Source organism: Hyposmocoma kahamanoa, unplaced genomic scaffold, assembly GCF_003589595.1.
Source record: "Hyposmocoma kahamanoa isolate Upper Pololo Valley unplaced genomic scaffold, ASM358959v1 76, whole genome shotgun sequence".
NCBI lineage: Eukaryota > Metazoa > Arthropoda > Insecta > Lepidoptera > Cosmopterigidae > Hyposmocoma > Hyposmocoma kahamanoa.
In genome coordinates, this window is record NW_020653900.1 from 10,610,679 (window position 1) to 10,631,350 (window position 20,672).

Genomic DNA, 20,672 nt, shown 5'->3' on the forward strand with positions numbered 1-20,672 from the left:
CTTTTTAGCGCGGACCCGACGTCCATATAATTGTAAGTCAATGGATTGCAGCAACTATTTTAATGAATTTAATTATGTCGCGATTTTTTTATGATACGAACTAGTCGCGCGCCTGGTGTTAAGCGACACCCCTGTCTTTAGCAGTTACAGTGCTACTCAGAGCTTTAAACCGCAAAATCGTCAATGAAAAGAAAAGTTGTGATTTTTGCAAAAGTGGCCTTATTGCGCCAAAAAGGGTGCGAAATAATGTACACAAGATTTTTTTATAATTTCAAGTGACGGGACGAAAAAGTAGTGATGGTAAGCTACACGCCGTTGCCGCACCAACTGAGTCAGCCGTCAGCCTGAGACATAAGTTGACAAATCCGATGTACTTATATTTCACTAGCACCCTCTTACCCTTTAAAACGGAAACGCAGTAATGCTCGCATTACTGCTTGGCGGCAGAAATAGGTAAGGTGGCAGTACTGTCCTCGCAACGAAAAAGGACATAAATAACATTTTTATCAAAATTGAGTTACATATATACATATTCGGAATCAGGCCCTGTACTCTCGTTCTGCGTCACACATCCGTCCGAAAAAATACTGTCAAATGAGTAATACTCGACCAAAGACGCATGATGCGAGTGAACCTTCATACTTGACATTGTTTTTAATTTGGTCGAGTGTTACTTATTTGACAGTAATTGTTTCGTAACCCAAACTACCCATTTCTTTGTTAAAATATATCTCAATAATTGTTGAATATACTGCAAGCTCAGAAGGCTCAACTGACATCAATTATCTGTTTTTTTTCCTATAATAATTGTAACTTTTTTATTGAAAAAAAAAACCGCCTTGAAAACCTCGCGGTTTTTTTCGACTTCAATGGGATCCCCTCATCAGAGTCTGACTTCTTGGTGACAATCGGACTGTTCCTTTGTACATTTTCTATTTTCTTTTCTGGATGTCACGGTGATGGCGATTTCTTGATTACATATATTGTGTCAAGGGAAAGGTCGACTTTTATTTGTGGAAAATATTTTCATATGATCCCCTCTTCAGATTCTGACTTGGTGTCAGTGGGACCACCACGAAAGTGCCCTTTCAAACAAAAAAGAATTTTCAAAATCTATCCACAATTGACGGCTGTATCTGAAAACATGCATACAGCCGAAAGTATAACCTCCTCCTTTTTTTTAAGTCGGTTAAAAGTCATATTTGACGCTTATTATCTTAAAAACATTTAGATTTCAGTAATGTACGGAACTGTACCCTTATTATATTTAATTCAATTACAATATAATAATACAAAAACGGCATAACTGATTACAATTGTGCCCTTTAGTTATTCATGAGTCAAGTATTAAAAGTCACAATGAAATTAAAAATTAATAAGTTTTTGCTCTTACTTACTCTTACTTTACATTTCGTTTTCGTTTTACAACAACACAAGAGCATATTTTGTCCTGCCTAACTGAACTGCCTCCTAACAGAAGCTCGTTTCTAGTTTAGGAGTCAGAATTTCCGGAATTCGTTACGCCTTTTTTTTGTCCTTTAGTCTGTTTTATTTTATCGTCACACTTATAAATCTTTTTTTGCCTGATTTATGCTATATATAAGGAATGACTATAGATATTATTCAATTATATAAACAATACATAAGAAAATAAATTGGTACAACAGTTCTCACTGTGAACGCTGAAGAGGTCCGCGTACTAGTCCCGATATTATAAATTTGGACATGAACTTTTCTAAATTTGGTAAATACATAATATTGTATACATGATTATTATTCATCCTTAGTTAGCCCATATATAGTCCTACTGCTAGTCACAGGCCTCCTCTCACTAAGAGAGGTCTTGGGCTGTAATTGGGATTGTAAAGTTCACACACTTAGTTCAGAGTCGATATTATCTCATCTCAAATTCAATTTTTTCCCGTACTACTACGGTTCATTTTGCTTGGATCGAGTGCTTTATTTCAGAATATTTTTTTTACAATCGAACTTAAAGCGATTTGCAATATGTATATCATATAGTAAAAGTGTTATATTTAGTTCAGTTGATATGGAAAAAAATCATTCGTTATGTAATGTGCCTATTAAATACAGCGGTTTTCTTGTAAAATTTTTAGGTAAGTTTGTTTTTTTTTCTATCGAGAAAATTTGTAGGAATCGTGTTTTCACACCGTATCAGTGTATATCCTGAATTTTACTATATATTTTTCCCATAGTGATTGATTCTACACTTTCACTGTTATGCGGAATCAACCAAGGTCCCCTCGGCAAGGTGCCAAAGATGCTGATAGCCTTCCCCTTTATATGTCTATATGCGTTGGGCACATTGACTTACAAATAAATGGACGACGCGTCTAATACAAAAACCACGAAAAAAATGTCCCAAGTCAACCTATTCGAAATTTAAATTGTTATGTCATCGCAGTATCGCGCTGTCCGTAGAACAAATGAAGACTAAAGCGGAGTGTCGCGCTCTGTATACGATTTTAGCGCCTTACAAGTGCGGACACTTTTTAGCGCGGACCCGACGTCCATATAATTGTAAGTCAATGGTTGGGCAAGGTAGATGCCGTTCCATAAGTTTCCCAGTTAATCAGTAAAAGCCATTTGAGGTAGTACAGACTCTTAAATTGCTTTGCAGATGTGTGCAGGTGTCCGCACAATGCTTTTCTTCATCGAAACGCTCATGGTAAATTTTAAATTAAATTTCGCTCTGTAATAGCTATACGCAGCGAGGGAGTGTGTAAAAAGACTCCCAAGTCTCCAAATGCAACACGGGGTTAATGACGTACGTAATCGCACCATCGCAATCATCCTCGATGGTAGCTCACCGTCACACCAAGTGGAAGCGGCAGCCGGCTATCGATAAGGAACGAAGATTCTATGAGCTTTCATCCAAGTACCCCAGCAGTTAGAAATACGGAGTGCCACTCATAGGCTCTATGATGCGATAATGTGCGATACAAAGCAATTTTCTTTCACAACTTAAATGGTAATTTAGCACGGTCCATTTTGATCCCAACGCCATCTAGCAGCAATGCGAGATTACTAATATTTCTTGTACGTGGTGTTCATCATTAGCTTACACGCATCCACTGCTGGACATAAGCCTCCCCTAGAGCACGCCAACTTTCACGGTCTTGTGCCGCCCGCATCCAACCACTGCCAGCCACCTTGCTCAGGGCGTCCGTCCATCTTGCCGCAGGGCGTCGCACATTACGTTTTCCTTGACGTGGTCGCCATTCCAGAACAAGTCTGCTCCATCGGCGATCAACCCTCATGCAGACATGCCCGGCCCACTGCCACTTAAGCTTATTGATTTTGCGAGGTATGTCGGTCATTTTCGTTCTCTGACGTATGACCTCGTTAGGGATTCGGTCCATCAGAGAAACCCCAAGCATAGCTCGCTCCATCGCATAGCATCGTACGTGGTGTTACAGTTCATAAATTTCGAAAAACTCAGAGGTGCAAGCCCGGGTTCGAACCCACGCCCCCTGATTGAGAGGCGGTTGGTCAAATCATTAGGCTGCCATTATACTACTTTTATTCATTATATTTGCATTTATTATATTTATTACGAAAATACGGTTTACAACCGCACATTTGAGCTTTGCTTGCTTTGCGCCCTAGTTTCCGCGGCCGTTTGTTTACGTGTGCATTTAGCTGGGCAATTAATTTAGTGTTTAACGAACATTCTGTCATTTTAGACATTTAACAAAGTGACAACAACGTAAGAGATATATATATCTCTTACGACGGCTAGATGATACTGTAGTCTCATCTAGCTTCTATCCCTATCTATAAACTTTTTTCATATTTAACTCATATATCAGGCGTTAATATTATAGCGTAGTATTGGCCCCTGAAATGAAAAATCCCACTAGATATTTAAATAAACAACCTTAATTGTTAAGGAAGTTCATACTTTAAGTGAGAGTTGAAAATTTAACGTCATTGAGAAGTGCGAATACGTAAATATCAAATCCTGAATGAAATTATGTGGACGCCCTTCACTTACATGCGCACAAGTAATTTATCGGAGCCAGGGTTCGATAACTCCTTGATATCAATACACACAAACAAAATGATGAAAATTATTTTATTTCATCTACATAAGCGCCGCGCAAACATGTCTTGTGTTGGATACAAGGAACAGGCAACTATACTTCATTTCAATCCATTTTCAACAAAATGTAAACAATCAAGCCACTGACCCGACCATAGATGGTTTAGTGATGGTCAATTGTAATGCCAACTACAAACCGATTAATGAGTTTAATGAATCGATTTGTTAAATTGAGTCATAGTAGCGGTTTTCCCTACATAACCTATTTAAGCATATTTAAAATTTGCGAAAACTTCATTTTAAGCTCTCCCTCAAATCCTTACACTTAGATACTCGTTCGATTGCAATTGAAATATTGACTTACTAAGCGATTACAAAGACTTAAATTGAGTGAACCGAATATTTTTTTTCGTACAGCACTATGCAACCACAGACGAGTCATAGATGTATAGAAAAATAACCTCACTTTTGGACTACCATTTTTCAAATACAATTTTACGATGCTTTTCAAATAAATATTGCTGGACAAAGTCATGAGTTAACAAGTCAAAATCTTTGAAATATACGTGAAAGTGTTAGTTATTTGATTATTGAGTGGTTGCCTTAGAATTGTAACCAAACACGTTTTTTTTGCTTTTTGTTGAAAATGGATTTTAACAGATTTTAGAAGCGAATATTCTAGTGGAAATCAACAGTCGTTGGTTGCAGCAATCGGACACTACCGCCTCTTAAGCAAAGACCATGGTTTCGAATCCGGGCTGAGTTTTCGAAAATTTGATTTGAAATTTACCATGAGCTTTTCGGTGAACGAAAACAACGTAACGAAACCTGCACGTCGAAAGTAATATGAAAAAAAAAAAACAGCTTCCTGGTGTTCATGAAAATAGTTTTGAAGAGCTGGGGTTGACTCCTGACCCCATTTATGAATTAAACGACATTATGGAAAACAAGTAAATTATTAAAAAAAGCAGTCTATATAATTAATCCTGAAAAACTGAACTTCAAAATGTAATCTCCCACAGACGGCACGTTGCCTAATTTATCAATTAAGTAGTAAGAAAAATGTTTAGGGAAGAATTAAGAGAATAATAATCTTTCACGGCCTTAATTGAATACTTAGTAAGAATTAAAGATTAAAAGGAACTCGGCAGTTAGATGCAGGTGGCCCCGTACTGTGTAATGAATGTGTTTTCATTGGTGGCAGAATTCTAACGACAATTGCATATAGATACAGATGCCTTGCGGTTGTCACGATATAGTTTAAATTTAGGGCGCCTTCAAACTAGACTATAGGTTCCTGAACTGTTTGGCTCTCCAACCACTTAGGTAAGACAAAAAAGTTTCAACGCCCGCCGCACAAAAAATAATTGAAAATACGTACTTTACATTAACTTAACACAAAAAATCACAAGCAATATATATATAATTATGTACTGTAGTTTTTATAGATAATTCAGGTTTTATTTCAAATGAGGTAACCAACCTGCAACCCACTGGACAGCATCAACGCCCCCCTAATTCCTTCCGAGGCTCCTACCTCCCCCCTAGGACTCTTCAGCGCCAACTGGGGTCGGTAGTGACCACTCTGGCAAACCATGAACTAGACGCTTATAGAAGATACGATCCCGCTTATAATAGATAACACACACACTTGTAGCCCCGCACTAGGGAAACCCTGTATCGCGGGTGCCATGGACACACACACAGACAACCACAAATTACACCTAAACTCACGAGAGAAATAAATATACGCCATACAAATATTTCTCCCGGCCCGGGAATCGAACTCGGGGAACTCTGCGTAGAAGCTCAGAATGGTAACCGTTGCGACACGAAGGCAGTTAAAAAATAAATGATACCATATTTTTTCTTTTTTTTTACCTCTTCATCAAACAAATTATCCATATAATAAATTCGTAATGCGCGGCAATTTAAGCTATTAGATGAAAAAATAAGTAGAAAAATATAGTGCGTATATTATTATTTACTTGTATTATGTAATGTATATGCGTATGCCTGAAAATGTATGTATATAAGCAACTGAAGTATAAGAAATATCATATACATACACCCATTTATGATAGATTTAAACCTTAAAACTGGAAGTTCTGCAATATTTATTGCTTTAAACTAAATAAAACACTCACTTGAGGCATGTATCCAATCCTGGGCCCAGGTACTCCGCTGCCAGGGCTGCCAGGTCTTCCGCCAAGTACCCAAATCTCGCCACTGTTCAGTCTTCGTCTGCCCACTATGCACGAGAGCAGAGTAGTCTTTCCGCATCCTGATGCACCAAGGAGACCGTATCTGGCGATAGAAAATAAATATAGTTATATTAATAATATTTCATACATTGATCATCAAGTTACGGGACGAACAAGTCGTGCGTCTGGTGGTAAGCGACACGCCTACTCATAGACTACGCAAAGACCTGTTGAACACTGCCACAGCGTTCGTCAGCTTGAGATACAAAGTAGATGTGTCTGTAGTTTCACCACATGGTACAAATCTTTCATTCGGCTCCACACGACTGCACATGGCCGGCAACATTATTTTCACCTGTCTGAGCTCGTGCTTAGGTCCCTTTTTCCTTGTAGTGACCACGGGATGTCATTAGTCAGATTTAGTAGGCAATAATAGCGTAGGTATTTTTGATTTTGTGTGAGAGTGATATATCTGTTACGTAGTAATTATTAAGTAATCTGTGCCGGAACGCAGTAATGCTTACATTACTACTTGACGGTGGAAGTAGATATGGTGGCAGTATCCACCTAAAACCTTGGATGGACTCATTCCCAACGAGCTTTATTGCTACATTTTTTTTTTGACGTCGTGTATACTATGACACGCCCAGAATTCAGAGCAATCTATCGATACTTCATTTTTCAAGATCGAGTAAAGCATTAGACTGTACAAAATTATATACAATATGTATAAAGATACTTATTATCTAGGTTAAGGCTTAATCATCATACCATATCATCTACAGCAAGGCAGTATATGTTTGACAAACCTCCCCGTGACAATATTTATTTCAGTTGATAAAACTAAGTTTGCTTATTTGGTAATTAACTATTGTTATACATTTCAAAAAACAAGGACAACGATATGAAATTGCGTATATATTTATCTTTATCGTTTAAACATCGCCGTGAAAACGACGAAACAAAAAAGTCGGGTTTTTGTACTTTGTGTTTTTACATATTTTACATTATATTAGTTATTATTTACGTATTTCCAATTACTCTCATGCATTGAACTGTACTGAAATGTTGTCCTCAACTTTTCCCAATAATTAATTAATTTATATATATAAAATGAAATATAATTTTATATAAATTTGTTTTTATATTTCTTTTTATCTCGTTTATCGCGCTCAATTTTTACTTTGATAAAATTACTGTGCAGAACTGTCAAAATGTTTTAAAATCAGCTGTGACCTTGCAGCTATGTTTGGCACTGCATTGTAAATTTTTTGCAGTCATAGGTCGCGGCGCTCGAGATGACATAAAAATGTGACATGACGGTGCTCGCCATATTAGCTACTGTGACAAAATTTTAAAATTTAGCACTCGAATTTGAGAGCTAAATGTAGTTATAATAAGCTTTATCGAGGCAGCGTACGGGAGCTGAAGGTGTTCCATGCCAAAGCTACGTTAAGTCAAAATGTCTGTCAAAGTTTTTTATAGGTAGTTTTACTCAAGTGTACAGTACACAGTATACGGAATTTCCTAGTTTGAGATCGAGTAATTGGCGAGGTTTTCTGGTTGGTTTGTGAAAAATTTCGTCCAGGGAACTTTTACCGCCAATTTTAATGCTTTGTGAAATACCGTAAAGTACAAAAACTCTAAAAAAAGGAAGTATTTAGAGTATGCTGTAATTGGTTATAGCAGTATATTGTAATAAATAAGTTTGTTACATATTTTCAATTCTACGTTTATCGAAGTAAATTATTAATAAAATCATTTTGTCTGTTTTTACCGATTACCATTACCAATGTGAGCATTATTGCGTTCCAGTTTTGAAGGGTAAGGGTGCTGGTGAAATTACAGGCACATGGGACTTGTCAACTTATTTCTCAGGGTGATGGGTGCAATGGCAATGCCTCTCAGATTTTTGTGATTTAAAGCTCTAAGTGGCACTGCAACTACCATGGACAGGCATATCGCTTACAACCAGGCGCAGGACTTGTTCTTGTCGCTATCAGATGCGTCATAATGGAAGGCAAACATAAATACATACATTAATTTCTATATGCACTATAGGAAATGTCCTACAGTAATATCTTAAATATACTGGAAAGTCTTTCGCAGTGACAATGCGCACGGTTGGTGTATATATAATAGTAGCGATTTTGAAGTTGTAGCTTTAAAGACACAACTTCAAAATCATGTGTATACGTAAAATCAGGAAAGAGGTTTAAAGATCATGTGTATATGTATAATTTGTTTCACGTACTTCGTATTCATCATCATCATATCAGCCGGAAGACGTCCACTGCCGAACATAGGCCTCCCCCAAAGATTTCCAGACCAGCCGATCGGACGCGACGTGCATCCATCGGTTCTCCGCCGCCCTTACCAGGTCATCCGTCCATCTAGTAGGGGCCGTCCCACTGAATGCCTTCCGGTTCGTGGTTTCCATTCAAAAACCTTTCTGCCCCAACGGCCGTCATTTCTACGGGCTACTACCAGTTCAACTTGCTAATCCTTTGACCTATGTTGGTGACATACTCGTCAAAAATTTCTAGAGTAGAGGCTCCGACTGTTATAGGGGTGGGTACGAAAGGGACATTCGACATAAGTGTCGTCCTGTCCATGCTCATTTTTAGATCCACCTGCTGGGAAACTCTATTGATGTCACCGAGTATGGCGCCAAGCTCTTCCAACGATTCTGCCATGACCGCGATATCGTCAGCAAATCGAAGGTGGGTGATGTACTCGCCATTGATGTTGATGCCGAGTCCTTTCCAGTTCAGTAACTTGAAGGCATCTTCCAATGCAGTGGTGAACAGTTTCGGAGAAAATGACGTGCCCTGTCGCACTCCTCTTTGCAATTGTATAGGCCTTGTGCACTGGTACTCCATATTACTCTTATAATATTCATGTACTGAACAATTAGGTAAAATGTACAGGTAAGGTATAATAAAAGCTTAAATACTAGAAACTAAAACTAGGATTAAGAGGCTGGTAAGGTTCCAAAGATGCTGACAGCGTTCCCCCTTTGTATGACTATGCTAATGGGTTGGGCAAGGTAGCTTGGCCTTGGGTTTCCCAAACGTTCATTAATTTTTTGGATAACATTTTGTACAGACGAAGGGCACCGGGACCCAAGGATTTCGACTCCAAAAGCTGTAAATAGGTAGTCGGAGCCGAGGTTCTGGTACTTATTACTCTTTATACGCCATCCCTCATGCTGATGTGCTGGAGATGGGATGGGCCAAGTGTGTCGGCACATGTGGCGTCCCAGACCAGTACCTGACCCATACTCCAAGGGAAGGGAGTTTATCACATTGATGTGATAAACTCTCCGTTCTGACGTGTGATCAAAAAGCGATATTGGATACAATTTTTAACGTCAAGTCAAGTCAGAAGATTAGGTTCCGGGATAAGTTAAGTCACTGATAGCAGAATTCAGTGCGTCATCGCAAGAAAAAAAAAGCTGAAAAACTTCCGCAAATTCGCACTAAACTTCATTTACGTCAATGTACACGCAATAAATAGCATTTGATGGCCATTGGGGCGGAAAGGTTCTTCATTAACGACCGCGCACCGGACGACGCTCAGTGGGTAGGCCCCCCACCAGGTGGACCGACGATCTGGTGGAGGTCGCGGGAAGCCGATGGGTGCGGGCAGCGCAGGACCGATCGTCGTGGAAATCGTTGGGGGAGGCCTATGCCCAGCAGTGGGCGCCGTATGGCTGAATGATGATTATGAAATGACTTTCATGTGATAAAAAACACTTTTGTGGCACATGTGGCTTTATTATGTCAAGGGTTTGAATTTATTCTTTATTTAAACGATAAAATGAGCGTAGTTTGTTAGTGTGCAATTTTTTTTAAGTGACGCAGTTTTATGGCGGCTACACATAAACATCATTGTTTCACTGTGTCAAAATAAGGATAAAAATGTACATAAATTTTTTCCATCCTCTAAGATAATTATGTTTTAGCAAATCTTAGCGACACAAACAAAACGTCACACAATGCTGTCGTCGAGTTAAAATGGATTCATTGACGAAAGCTGCCTCTTTTGTACCTTTACAAAGCAATATTCTTTCAATTTAACCGTTAATTTTGTAAATAAACAGTGTATTACGCAATAAACTTCTATTTTGAAGTCATCAAATGACCTAGATGGTTTTTTAAAACTTTTTATGTGACATTATAAAATAAACTTCTATTTTAAAGTCATCAAATGTCCTACATAGTTTTTTTGCTTTATATGTGACAAATCTATAATTTCATTGTTTTTTTATTCTTTGACAATTGTATATACAGGGTCATTTGTAAGTAACAATCTCATAAGATTATATAATATTACTAACATTGTTAACAACAACTTTTTTCCACTTACGAAACATAATAAGTTTTTAATGCAAAGGACCCGAAACGTTGTTTATTTAAAGAAACGGTTTAGATCCGAAAAAATAGTTTTATTTGCTTTTTGTGTAACAATCGCGAAAACCTAATATCTCGATATAATAAAATTTTGTTTTATTATCTGACACTTTTCGATCTGTATTTGATAGTAAGTTCAAGCATGCAAACGTCTCCCGGACAACCTCCACAACCGCTCCTGTGTTTTGCATCGGACTGGTATTTCGTTACCTTTTATTTGGTCTGTTAACAATAATTGTTACACCAATAAAAAAATCAGAAACATATACGCAAAAAAAACTTAAAACTAAGTGCATAATCTATTATAGACCGACACTGCATGCACAATAAATTATTGCAGAGTAAAAAGAAACTTACAAAAAGAAAAGTGTAAACATTAATTTAACCGTATAAATCACTTACAAAAACAAATAGTGTTCTAATATCTCAAGACTAAGCGAAAACATGAAAAATAACAGAGGTGACAGACTTTTAGGACGACATTTCGCGCCTGGTTCTTACTGCAGAGAAGTAGTTGAGTTACACTACTCGTTGCGTTATGCTCAATGAACGACTGCCAAAGCCTAGCAATGGGAGAATTGACGCCTGAAACAGTCCTGCGAAAAGGCTTACAAAGAGGCTTTGTGGGAAATCTAGGTAGTCTGCGGGGAACATTAAATGATATAAGTTTTAGAACTAAACTGCATTTAATTTGATTATTTAATATTTTATATAAAAACATCATATCTAAAATGTCCCGTTATCACCTTTTAGAGCGATCTATTTTTAAATATCTTTATTTTTATACGAGAGTAAAATCTGGTGAATTATTAAAGGGCATGAAACAAACGTTGTTGTTTATGACGTTGGTATTATTATAATCCTACGAGTATTCTACAAATAACTCCGCATATTTTGGCGTTATTCAAATATTATTATCGCTCACTTTTTTTTCTCTTTTTCGTTACTTTCGCATCTAGTTACATTTTACAATTAAGTATTAGACATAGATATAGATATGTTTTTATTGGCATGAATAAAACAACACAAGATCACACTAAAAGCTTTTTTACATACAAATAATTAATAAATACATACAATTACACTTAGTACAGTCTGTTTTGTAGCGACTTGCCAACACGAGACTTATCTCAGCATATGCTGCAGTGTCCTACCACAGCGCTGGTTTTCAGTAAGCCCGCAGAGTTCCACGCCAGCAAACAATTTACAAAAAATACAAAAAAATAAGCACGGAAAATTGGGTTGTGAATAATAACACAATAATATTTTATTATTAATATACACACATCAAAAGTGTCTAGGGATCAAGTGAATATTTTTGAAATAAAAATTATTTAAGCAATATTTACCAAATCCAGTCTTCCAGGACGACTTCTTACTTTAATGCTTATGTTTTATTTAACCGCTTACCCCTATATTTAATTAAAATAAACTAAAATTGATGTTTTTGCAAATTGTGGGAAAAAACTCAAATTAACGGCGTCAATTAAATGACAAAAAAATGGCGAAAATGATAATTTTGCTCATTTTTATTGTAAAGATAAGAAAATTAATAATCTGTATTTCCACCATTAACACGAATCTCACAATTACAGCGATTTGGCATGCTTAAGATGAGTTCATCAAAATCACTTTGAGGAATGGCCGCCCATGTGTTTTGTAACAAGTCAAAATATTGTTGTAGAGTATGTACGGTATGCATACTCGGCACAGCTCTTCTTTGAAGCATATCCCATGCGTGCTCAATTGGATTGAGGTCTGGCGATTGAGCAGGCCACGGCAGAACGTTGATACGAGCTTCGGCAAGAATGCGTGTTACGACTCTAGCCGTGTGTGGACGTGCGTTGTCATGCATTAGTTGAAATTAATCACCCAACTGGCCTCGCAAAGGGATGATAACATCTGAAACAATCCTCTCTGCGTAAACTTGAGCATTGAGGTTACCCCTGATCCAAATGAGATCGGTTCTTCCGCCGATCCAAATACCGGCCCATATCATTATTGTTCCCCCACCATATGGATGAACTTCCTGACAATATCTCAAACGTTCATGACGTCCAGATGTTCTCCAAACTCGAGTACGTCTTGTATCCGGTCTCATACCGAAGCGGGATTCATCCGAAAAGCACACATAGCGCCAGTCTTCTTCCTCCCAGTTTCTGTGTTCGCGAGCCCATCGTAAACGGGTCCTGCGATTGCAGGGTGCAATAGGTGGAACTCTGAGCGGCCTTCGGGATCGCAGACCCACTTCACGTACACGATTTCGGATTGTTTGATCGCTTATTAGCAAGCCTGAGGAGCTGTGGAGCCTCGTAACCAACATCATGGCGGTCATGGTACGATTCCGTCGAGCAGTATTTTGGATATACCGGTCCTGTCTGCGAGTCGTGATGCGAGATCGTCCTCCATGTCGCTCGGCCACGCTGCCCGTCATGCTATAGCGCGTTCAGAGGCGACTTATGACGCTCTGTGTAGTGTTAAGAGTGAAAGCCACAGCACGTTGCCTGGAACCAGCTTCCAACATTCCGACGGCTCGCATCATCACTTCTCGGGTTAAATGATGTCGTCTCTCCATAATAATGTAAATTGTTTCGGTTCCGATGCAGATATTGTAATGATTTTGTCAAAACGCTATAACTCATTTTTATACAAAACCACATTGACAATCGATTTTCTTCTTATTATCGAATTTTAAACAATATTCCTTATTTAAATGTTAAAACTCACTAAAAAGTATCCATAGCGATACAAAAAAGTTAATATAATTAACCCTAATTGCAGCAATACTCTTAAACGTACTTGATCCCTAGACACTTTTGATGTGTGTATATAGTGATTATTATGAGGATAAATTAATTAATATATACATAAATAATTAAATAGCAGAATGCATATAAAAACAAAAATAAAGGAAATCCCAAATTTAATGGGATCATACTGTGTCAGCGGACCGTCTAACCTAGAAAATGCAGGAACAACATGGCCACCCGTAGAAAACTCGGCCTGGTATGATGATAATAACTCTTTCAGATTGATTTTAAAAAAGAAGACAGGCTTAAATTCACTGTGTATTAAAATTGACTCAAACAACTATCACCGCGATTAAATTACTGACTGACTTCTTATATCCAATCCACCCTTGCGATATTGTTACAAAAACTAATAACTTTCACCTGTTTTAGTCCATTGAAATTTGTGTGTACATGTACAATACATTCTACATGTTTACATGTTCAATGTTTGGCCGGTCACAGTGAAACCATTACTTATTTTGGCACATGTCAACTTCTATACAATCTGTGTGTTCACAAGTAAATGACTTATGAATTATGAATGATATCTGTTGCGAGTTAATAGAAAGCATAATATCCCGTTACACGTCCTGGAGACACACGTTGTCCCTAAAGATTTTTATACTGTAGCGTCCTAGAGCTACGTCTGTGACGTCATGGTGACGTCTAACTGTGCTTTCATCCAACATTTTTTTTAATTTATTAAAAGTTTATGAAAACATTTTTTCCAAGTTTTTTTTACCATATGTCTTATAATATTGTTTTATTTTAAGCATAAATGTTATATATTATGTCGGAACAAGACGTAAGTAGGTATACAAGTTTTTATTCAAATAACATTTCATTATTGTGATACAGGTAAGGTACAATGAATAAAATTGGGTCCCCGCGGCAAGGTGCCCAAGATGCTGTCAGCGTTCCTTCTTTGTACGTCTAGGCTAATGCATTGGCAAGATAGTTGCCGGCCCTTAGGTTCCCCAAACAGTCTATTAATGTTTTAGATAAAATTTTATACAGACGAAGGGCACTGGGACCCCATTGTTTTATTTTAATTATTTTCATGGATGATATGGGTGCATGGGTGTTTAATTTTCAATATTAGATTAATCTATAGATTGTTATCATTTGGACCGTCACTAAAAGTAGGAACTAGGAAAAAAACTAATTATGTTTCCTAAACGCCAAGTAGAGCCATGTTATTAATTTTAACCTTATATTAATTCAATTCTCCTAAGTTAAAAAACATAACTGAATATAAAACGCCACTATGAATGTACACTTAACTAGAATATACAAATAACACTTAATTTTATTAACGCTAAAGCGTCAAAGGCGGTCAAAAAGATAAATAGAAAAATCGAACACTAAAAAATCGACCGCCGAACCGACGTCTTCTGGCAAACCGTGTCAGACGCTTTGTCAACTAAGGCACGGAACGAACCAGCGGACCTCACGAATTTATCTATGTGCTTGTTGCTAGGTCTTTGTATTTGGTTTTCAACGACTTTTTAGCCGCAACGCCATCTATGACTAATAACTGGGTGACGAAATGCTTTCATAGATTTCTCATAGATAGTGCTACGGGTAAAAAGTCGTAAGTACAATGCCCACAGTGCAAACAACAAGTTGGGCCACCGTAGTGGATAGTGGCCTTAACCCGCCTACTTTCGGAGACCTGTGCTCGGCACTGTCAAATTTGAAAAGCGTGAAAGCAATTTTACTCACATGGCACCTTTGGGAACAGTCATATTCAGCCCGTCCAAAATAACGTTTGGGTTTTTAGCTGATCCATAATTCTTGTGCGCTCTTCTTACACACACGGCTTGCTGCTTTCTAGAATGTACCGTTGATTTCTGAGGCCTGAATTGCTTATTTCTTCTGGCTTGTAGTTCTTCTTCTATAGTGTTTATCTTAACTGAATGTTCGGGACGAACATCCTCCATAGAGATAGTCGCCCCTTCATTATCGTAGGCAGGCATTATTGTGTTTCCTGTGAAGTAAAGAAGCAATATTAAATTTTGTTTGTCGCATCTAAGTACAACTCAGTACAAAAAAGTTATCTATTTTTTTATTTAAACTGGCAATACAGCACAACATAGTATAAATGGTGGACTTAAAGACATTAGGCTGAAAAGCGCCTTAAAGCACCAGAAAGCGTCTGTACAAATCTTTATATTCGTGTAATAGCCAGGGTTTCAATGGCGGCACCATTACATCCGGGTTTATGGCTTCATTTTTGGTCGAAAAACTATTGCAGCAAATTTTTGATAATTCTTTTGTTCCGACTGTTGTATTATATATTTTGCCTATTTTGTTTTATAACTTGGTAAAGAATCAAAAATAAGATTTTAGTAAATGGAATTTGAGACAGCTCCGACTGTTGTAGCGGTCGAGCTGGGAGTGGCCGTGGTACGAAAACAAAATGAGAAAGTGAAGGAAGATGGAACAATTCAAATTTAAAATTTAAATACAAGTAAAATACAAAATGATAGGATACAAACGGAGAGGCGATACAAAGAGGTGAGATGACGGTGTAAGGAGGTCACAAGGCATTCTCTACCAGTCAACCGAAGAGCTGGGTACAGATCAATTAACAAGGATGCATAACATGACAATTAAAAACAGTTACGATCTAAGTTTATAAATAATTATTATGATACCTACATAATTTAAACACAACATAAATATATATACATTATATAACATAATTATAATACATGACTAAATATATCTTTATATAAAGAACTTCAACATGAAGTTGCGGATTAATTGCTTGAAAGCTAGGTTATTCGGCGCTTGTTGAATATGGGATGTCAGAGTATTCCAGTGTCGTATTGCCTGAAGAGTAAATGAGTTAGAAACAAAACCAGAGAAGAAATGAAAAGAGACCGTTTGCTATCCGAGCGAAGATTGCAACTATGGAATGCACTCAAATATTGAAACTAACATTTAAAATATCAAGGTGCACATTGATGATAGTGTAAAGAGTGGAAAGGATTCTCAAATCAAGGCGCTGGCGAATTGTGAGCCACTTCAGGTCATTGCGATATGCGGAAACGTGATCATATTTTCGAAAGCCATAAATGAAGCGAATGCAACTATTGAGCAAGCGATCCAATTTATTGAGATCTTTTAATTTAACGTAGTAACGTTGATTTTTTATTATATTTCGAGTTTTCATGTTTTCGCAATTGTTGCACAAATTGCAATATAAATTGCGTATTTCTTTTTTTTTCGAACCAACCAATGTTTCGAGCTCTTTGCAGTTCCCATGGTCAGGGCCGACTGAGACGGTGAAGTCATCAATCAGTTTTGTCTAGCATTAATGCAAGCCATTCAATTCTGAACTATGTACGACTTCGTGCCGGTCGCGGTCGAGACGGCGGGGCCCTGGAGTTCAGAAGTTCGTTTAACTCTTTAAGTTGGGTCGCCGACTCAGGGACAGGGGCTGCGATCACCGTTCTGGGTTGTGGTTAATTCGGCAAGTGTCCATAGCCGTTCAGCGAAGAATGCTTCCAGTATAATGGGAACTTTTGAGCCGGCCATGATACTTATATATAATTATTTTTGAATTTTAAAATGGGTGAAGCGGTATTCCCGGTAATGGCACAGTCGGTTAGGGTCTCAGGTCCAAGAACCGTCGACCAACACGTGCCGTATCGACCAGGACACGCTATAGAAATCCAACCGCCTCAAGCTGCTAGCAAGGCTGACTGAATTAGCCCATTTGCGGACAAAGCAATTGGGAATATTTCAGTGGAGGCCACATCCCACATGTCGGTGATCTCGTGCGCCAGGTCGAGATACTTATTACTCATCCTCATCACTGCGACCATTAACTGATCTATTGTGATCACCACTAATTACAGTTCGGAGCCAAGGCCAACAACAACATTAAAGAACTGAAGGACTTTCCTGCCTACGACAGTTTTTATGTTCTGCACAGAAGTTTCTTCCGCTTCTTAGCAGGATCTACCCTCTCTGTTCTCTCTCTGCCTAATATTTGACATGTGCTTGTTCAAGCCACAATGGCCTGTTAAGACTCTAGTGAGCATTCTCATTTGTGTCCAATGACAGACCTTCTCTACAGTCTCGGCACTGTAGACAATATCAGGGTTGAACTATAGTTACAAAGTTTTATTTTGTTACTTTGGAATGCATTCCAATGCTCAGTTAATTTGGTAAGGACGTAAAGGGAATGATGTAATGACGTTCATTGTATAGTCATCAACACAATGCGTAAAATTGATCTAAATTTTATGTGTAACGTGTCATTCGGCATGGTGATGCGCTGAAAAAGATTTAAGCGCATCACCAGAAAAGAAGCGGAAAATCTATTTAGCTAGATCGAATGGTTTAGGTATTTACTATTAAAATATTTATATAAAATTTGGCATAACATTGTTGTTGTATTTGTTGGAAAATATATTTATTCATGTGCCGCGAAACAATGAAAGAGCAAATCGTAAAAAAGATCTTTTTGTTGTTAAGTTATGAAAAACATATTACGGTAGCAACAGTTTCATAAAAAGGACCTTATACAATGCAAAGTATATTGAAGTGGACATATTTGATTCTTCTTTGCAGGAGTTTAAAATTCACATCAGCAAATCATGTTTTAAAATGGTTTCGTATGCTCATCATTAATTGTGTATTATTGTTTGTTTTGTTCTCGCTAAGTGAATTTGTATTAATTTGAGAAATAAATATCTTAAGTCTTGACCTCGCCAGGAATCGAACTTTGATCCTCATCCAACGCCCACAGGGCTACCGCCTGGGCCGTCAAGGCGCTCGAAGCACAATACGACAGTCGTAAAAAACCGACATTTTCGCAAAAAATAATTGATGTCAAGTAATGATAATAAAAGTTTTATGTATAATTTTATACTCATATGTAATAAGATATTAAATAAAACAACCATCGGCTCATGATGAATAAATATAGGTATATAATACAAAAAGACAAAGTAAGATATATTGTATCACATGACCATTATTGTCGTTTAAGGATGAGTAAGCTCCTAGCTAAAAATCATTACCTTGTTACTCAAGGAATTCCGGTGTGTATGTTATACCATCACTTTTAGCTACATTACTTATCTTTGGCTGGCATCGCATTCGCAATGTTAATAATGTTTTACTGGACAGCGATTAATTCTATATCAGAAAATAACAAAACGACAGGTCATTGGTTTGGATCGTCACATAGGCAGAAATAGGGAAATGTCAGACTACGGGCCAAAAAAAATCAGTCCCACAACATACTACGATACGGCTCGCGGTCGGTAACAGCAAGCTATACTTTTTCGTTTATTTAAACTTTAATGCGCACGAAATAGTACAAATGACGGACTTAATGTCACTAGGCATTCTCTACCAGTCAACAGGAGAGCTAGGTACAGAACAATTAACAAGGGTGCATAACATGACAACTAAAAACAGACACGATCAATGTTTATAAATAATTATTATCATACCTATATAACCTAAAAAACACAACATACATTATATGTAACATAATTATAATATATAACTAACTATATCTTTATATAAACAACTCATGTACACATAATATATATACAACAATGACAGACTAATAGGATGCAGATTGAGACTCCAACTAGAAATTTAGAACTAATTCTTTGAAATTTAGCTTATTCGGCGCTTTTTGAATTTAGGGTGTCAAGGCGTTCCAGAGTCATATTGCCTGAAAAGTAAATGAGTTAGAAACAAAACTAGGGAACAAGCTCTATATTAGAAAACAACAAAAAGACAGGCCATTGGCTACACCGTTACATAGGCAGGAATTGGGAAATGGCGGCCTACAAGTCAAATCCGTCCCGCGACATGCTTTAATCCGGCTCGCGGTCGGTAACTGCAAGCTATACTTTTTAGTTTAGGATATCAAATCACGGGACGAACATGTCATGCGTCTGGTAGTAAGCGACATGCCTGCCCATGACAGTTGTACTATTATTCAGAGTTTTAAATCGCAAAGATCTGAGGGGCACTGCCATTGCGCCCGTCACCCTGTGGCATAAAGATACCTTACTTTCTCAAACTCGTATCTTACAAAAAATGATTTTTCAGGGGATGGCAAAAATTTCTATTTATTTTAAATTCTTATCAAGGTGGTAATTTGGATGCATTACTTTGAGAATAGGTAAAAGCCAGTGTGTGAATATGAAGGAAATGTGATGTGGAATCAGCCTGCAAAATTTGTATGTACAATCCATTTTTTGCATTTCAGTAACTTTATGCTTTACGATACGAGGTTGAGAAAGTAAGACGAAGATAAGGTAACATAGGAAACTCTTCCAAACCGGAACGTATTCATGCTCACATTACTGTTTGATGGCAAAATAGGTAAGGAGGCAGTACTTCCCTGGATGGACCCTTTCACTAGGAACTCGTCTGTTACTTTAAGAGACAGCGATTGACACTTTGTATCAGAAAACAAACAGAAGACAGGTCTTTGGCTTAATACCATTGCACAGGCAGGGATGGGGAAATGGCGACCTACAGGCCAAATCCGGCCAGTCAGGCAACAGTCAGCCTACACCTTTTAACCGACTTCAAAAAAAGAAAGAGGTTCTCAATTCGTATGTATGTTACGCGATAGCTCCTGAATTTGAGAACCGATTTTGATGATTCTTTTTTGTTGGAAAGAGAATACCACAGTATTGGTCTTATTTAAATTTAAAGAAAATATTCCACCTCTAAGGGTGGCAGACAAGGGTATGAATCCGGTTTCGCGCTCTTTTCGGTAACCGATTTCAATATAACTTGACAAAACCCAGAGGGGTAATTTTAAATTTTATTATGTAAGTATTCGAATCTATTATACACATATATTAAATAATACTTGAAGATAATATTCTAGAATATTCAATTAATGAAAAATAAGGTAGAGAAAATAACCTGAAAATTACCAAGAGGTGCTAGCCCGGATTCGAGCCTACAACCCAACCCTACCCACCCCCCCCCCCCCCCCTGCGTGAGGCGGTACGTCAAACCATTAGGATGCCACGAGACTTATAATAATAATACTGCGTTTTAAAACTGTGTAATGCCAATTACTACCAGATCAGAACTGATGTCGCCAAAACTCACACATTCTTAATTTAGAACACTACGAAGTCTTGATAATGATTGGTCGTAGTTTCAAATTTAAAAAGAAATATATTCTGGACTT

The 20,672-nt window shown here is 37.6% G+C and overlaps 1 protein-coding gene across 1 annotated transcript in view; it reads right to left on the minus strand.

The window, feature by feature from the left end:
* The window catches only part of LOC113232653 (ABC transporter G family member 20), a 178,719-nt gene that overhangs the window by 99,656 nt on the left and 58,391 nt on the right, over positions 1-20,672 (minus strand). The window contains exons 2-3 of the mRNA XM_026467431.1: positions 15,203-15,467; positions 6,214-6,373 (exon numbers count right to left, since the gene is read on the minus strand). Coding sequence (XP_026323216.1) covers positions 6,214-6,373; positions 15,203-15,456 — 414 coding nt within the window. The 5' untranslated portion in view covers positions 15,457-15,467. The remainder of the gene's footprint in view (positions 1-6,213; positions 6,374-15,202; positions 15,468-20,672) is intronic.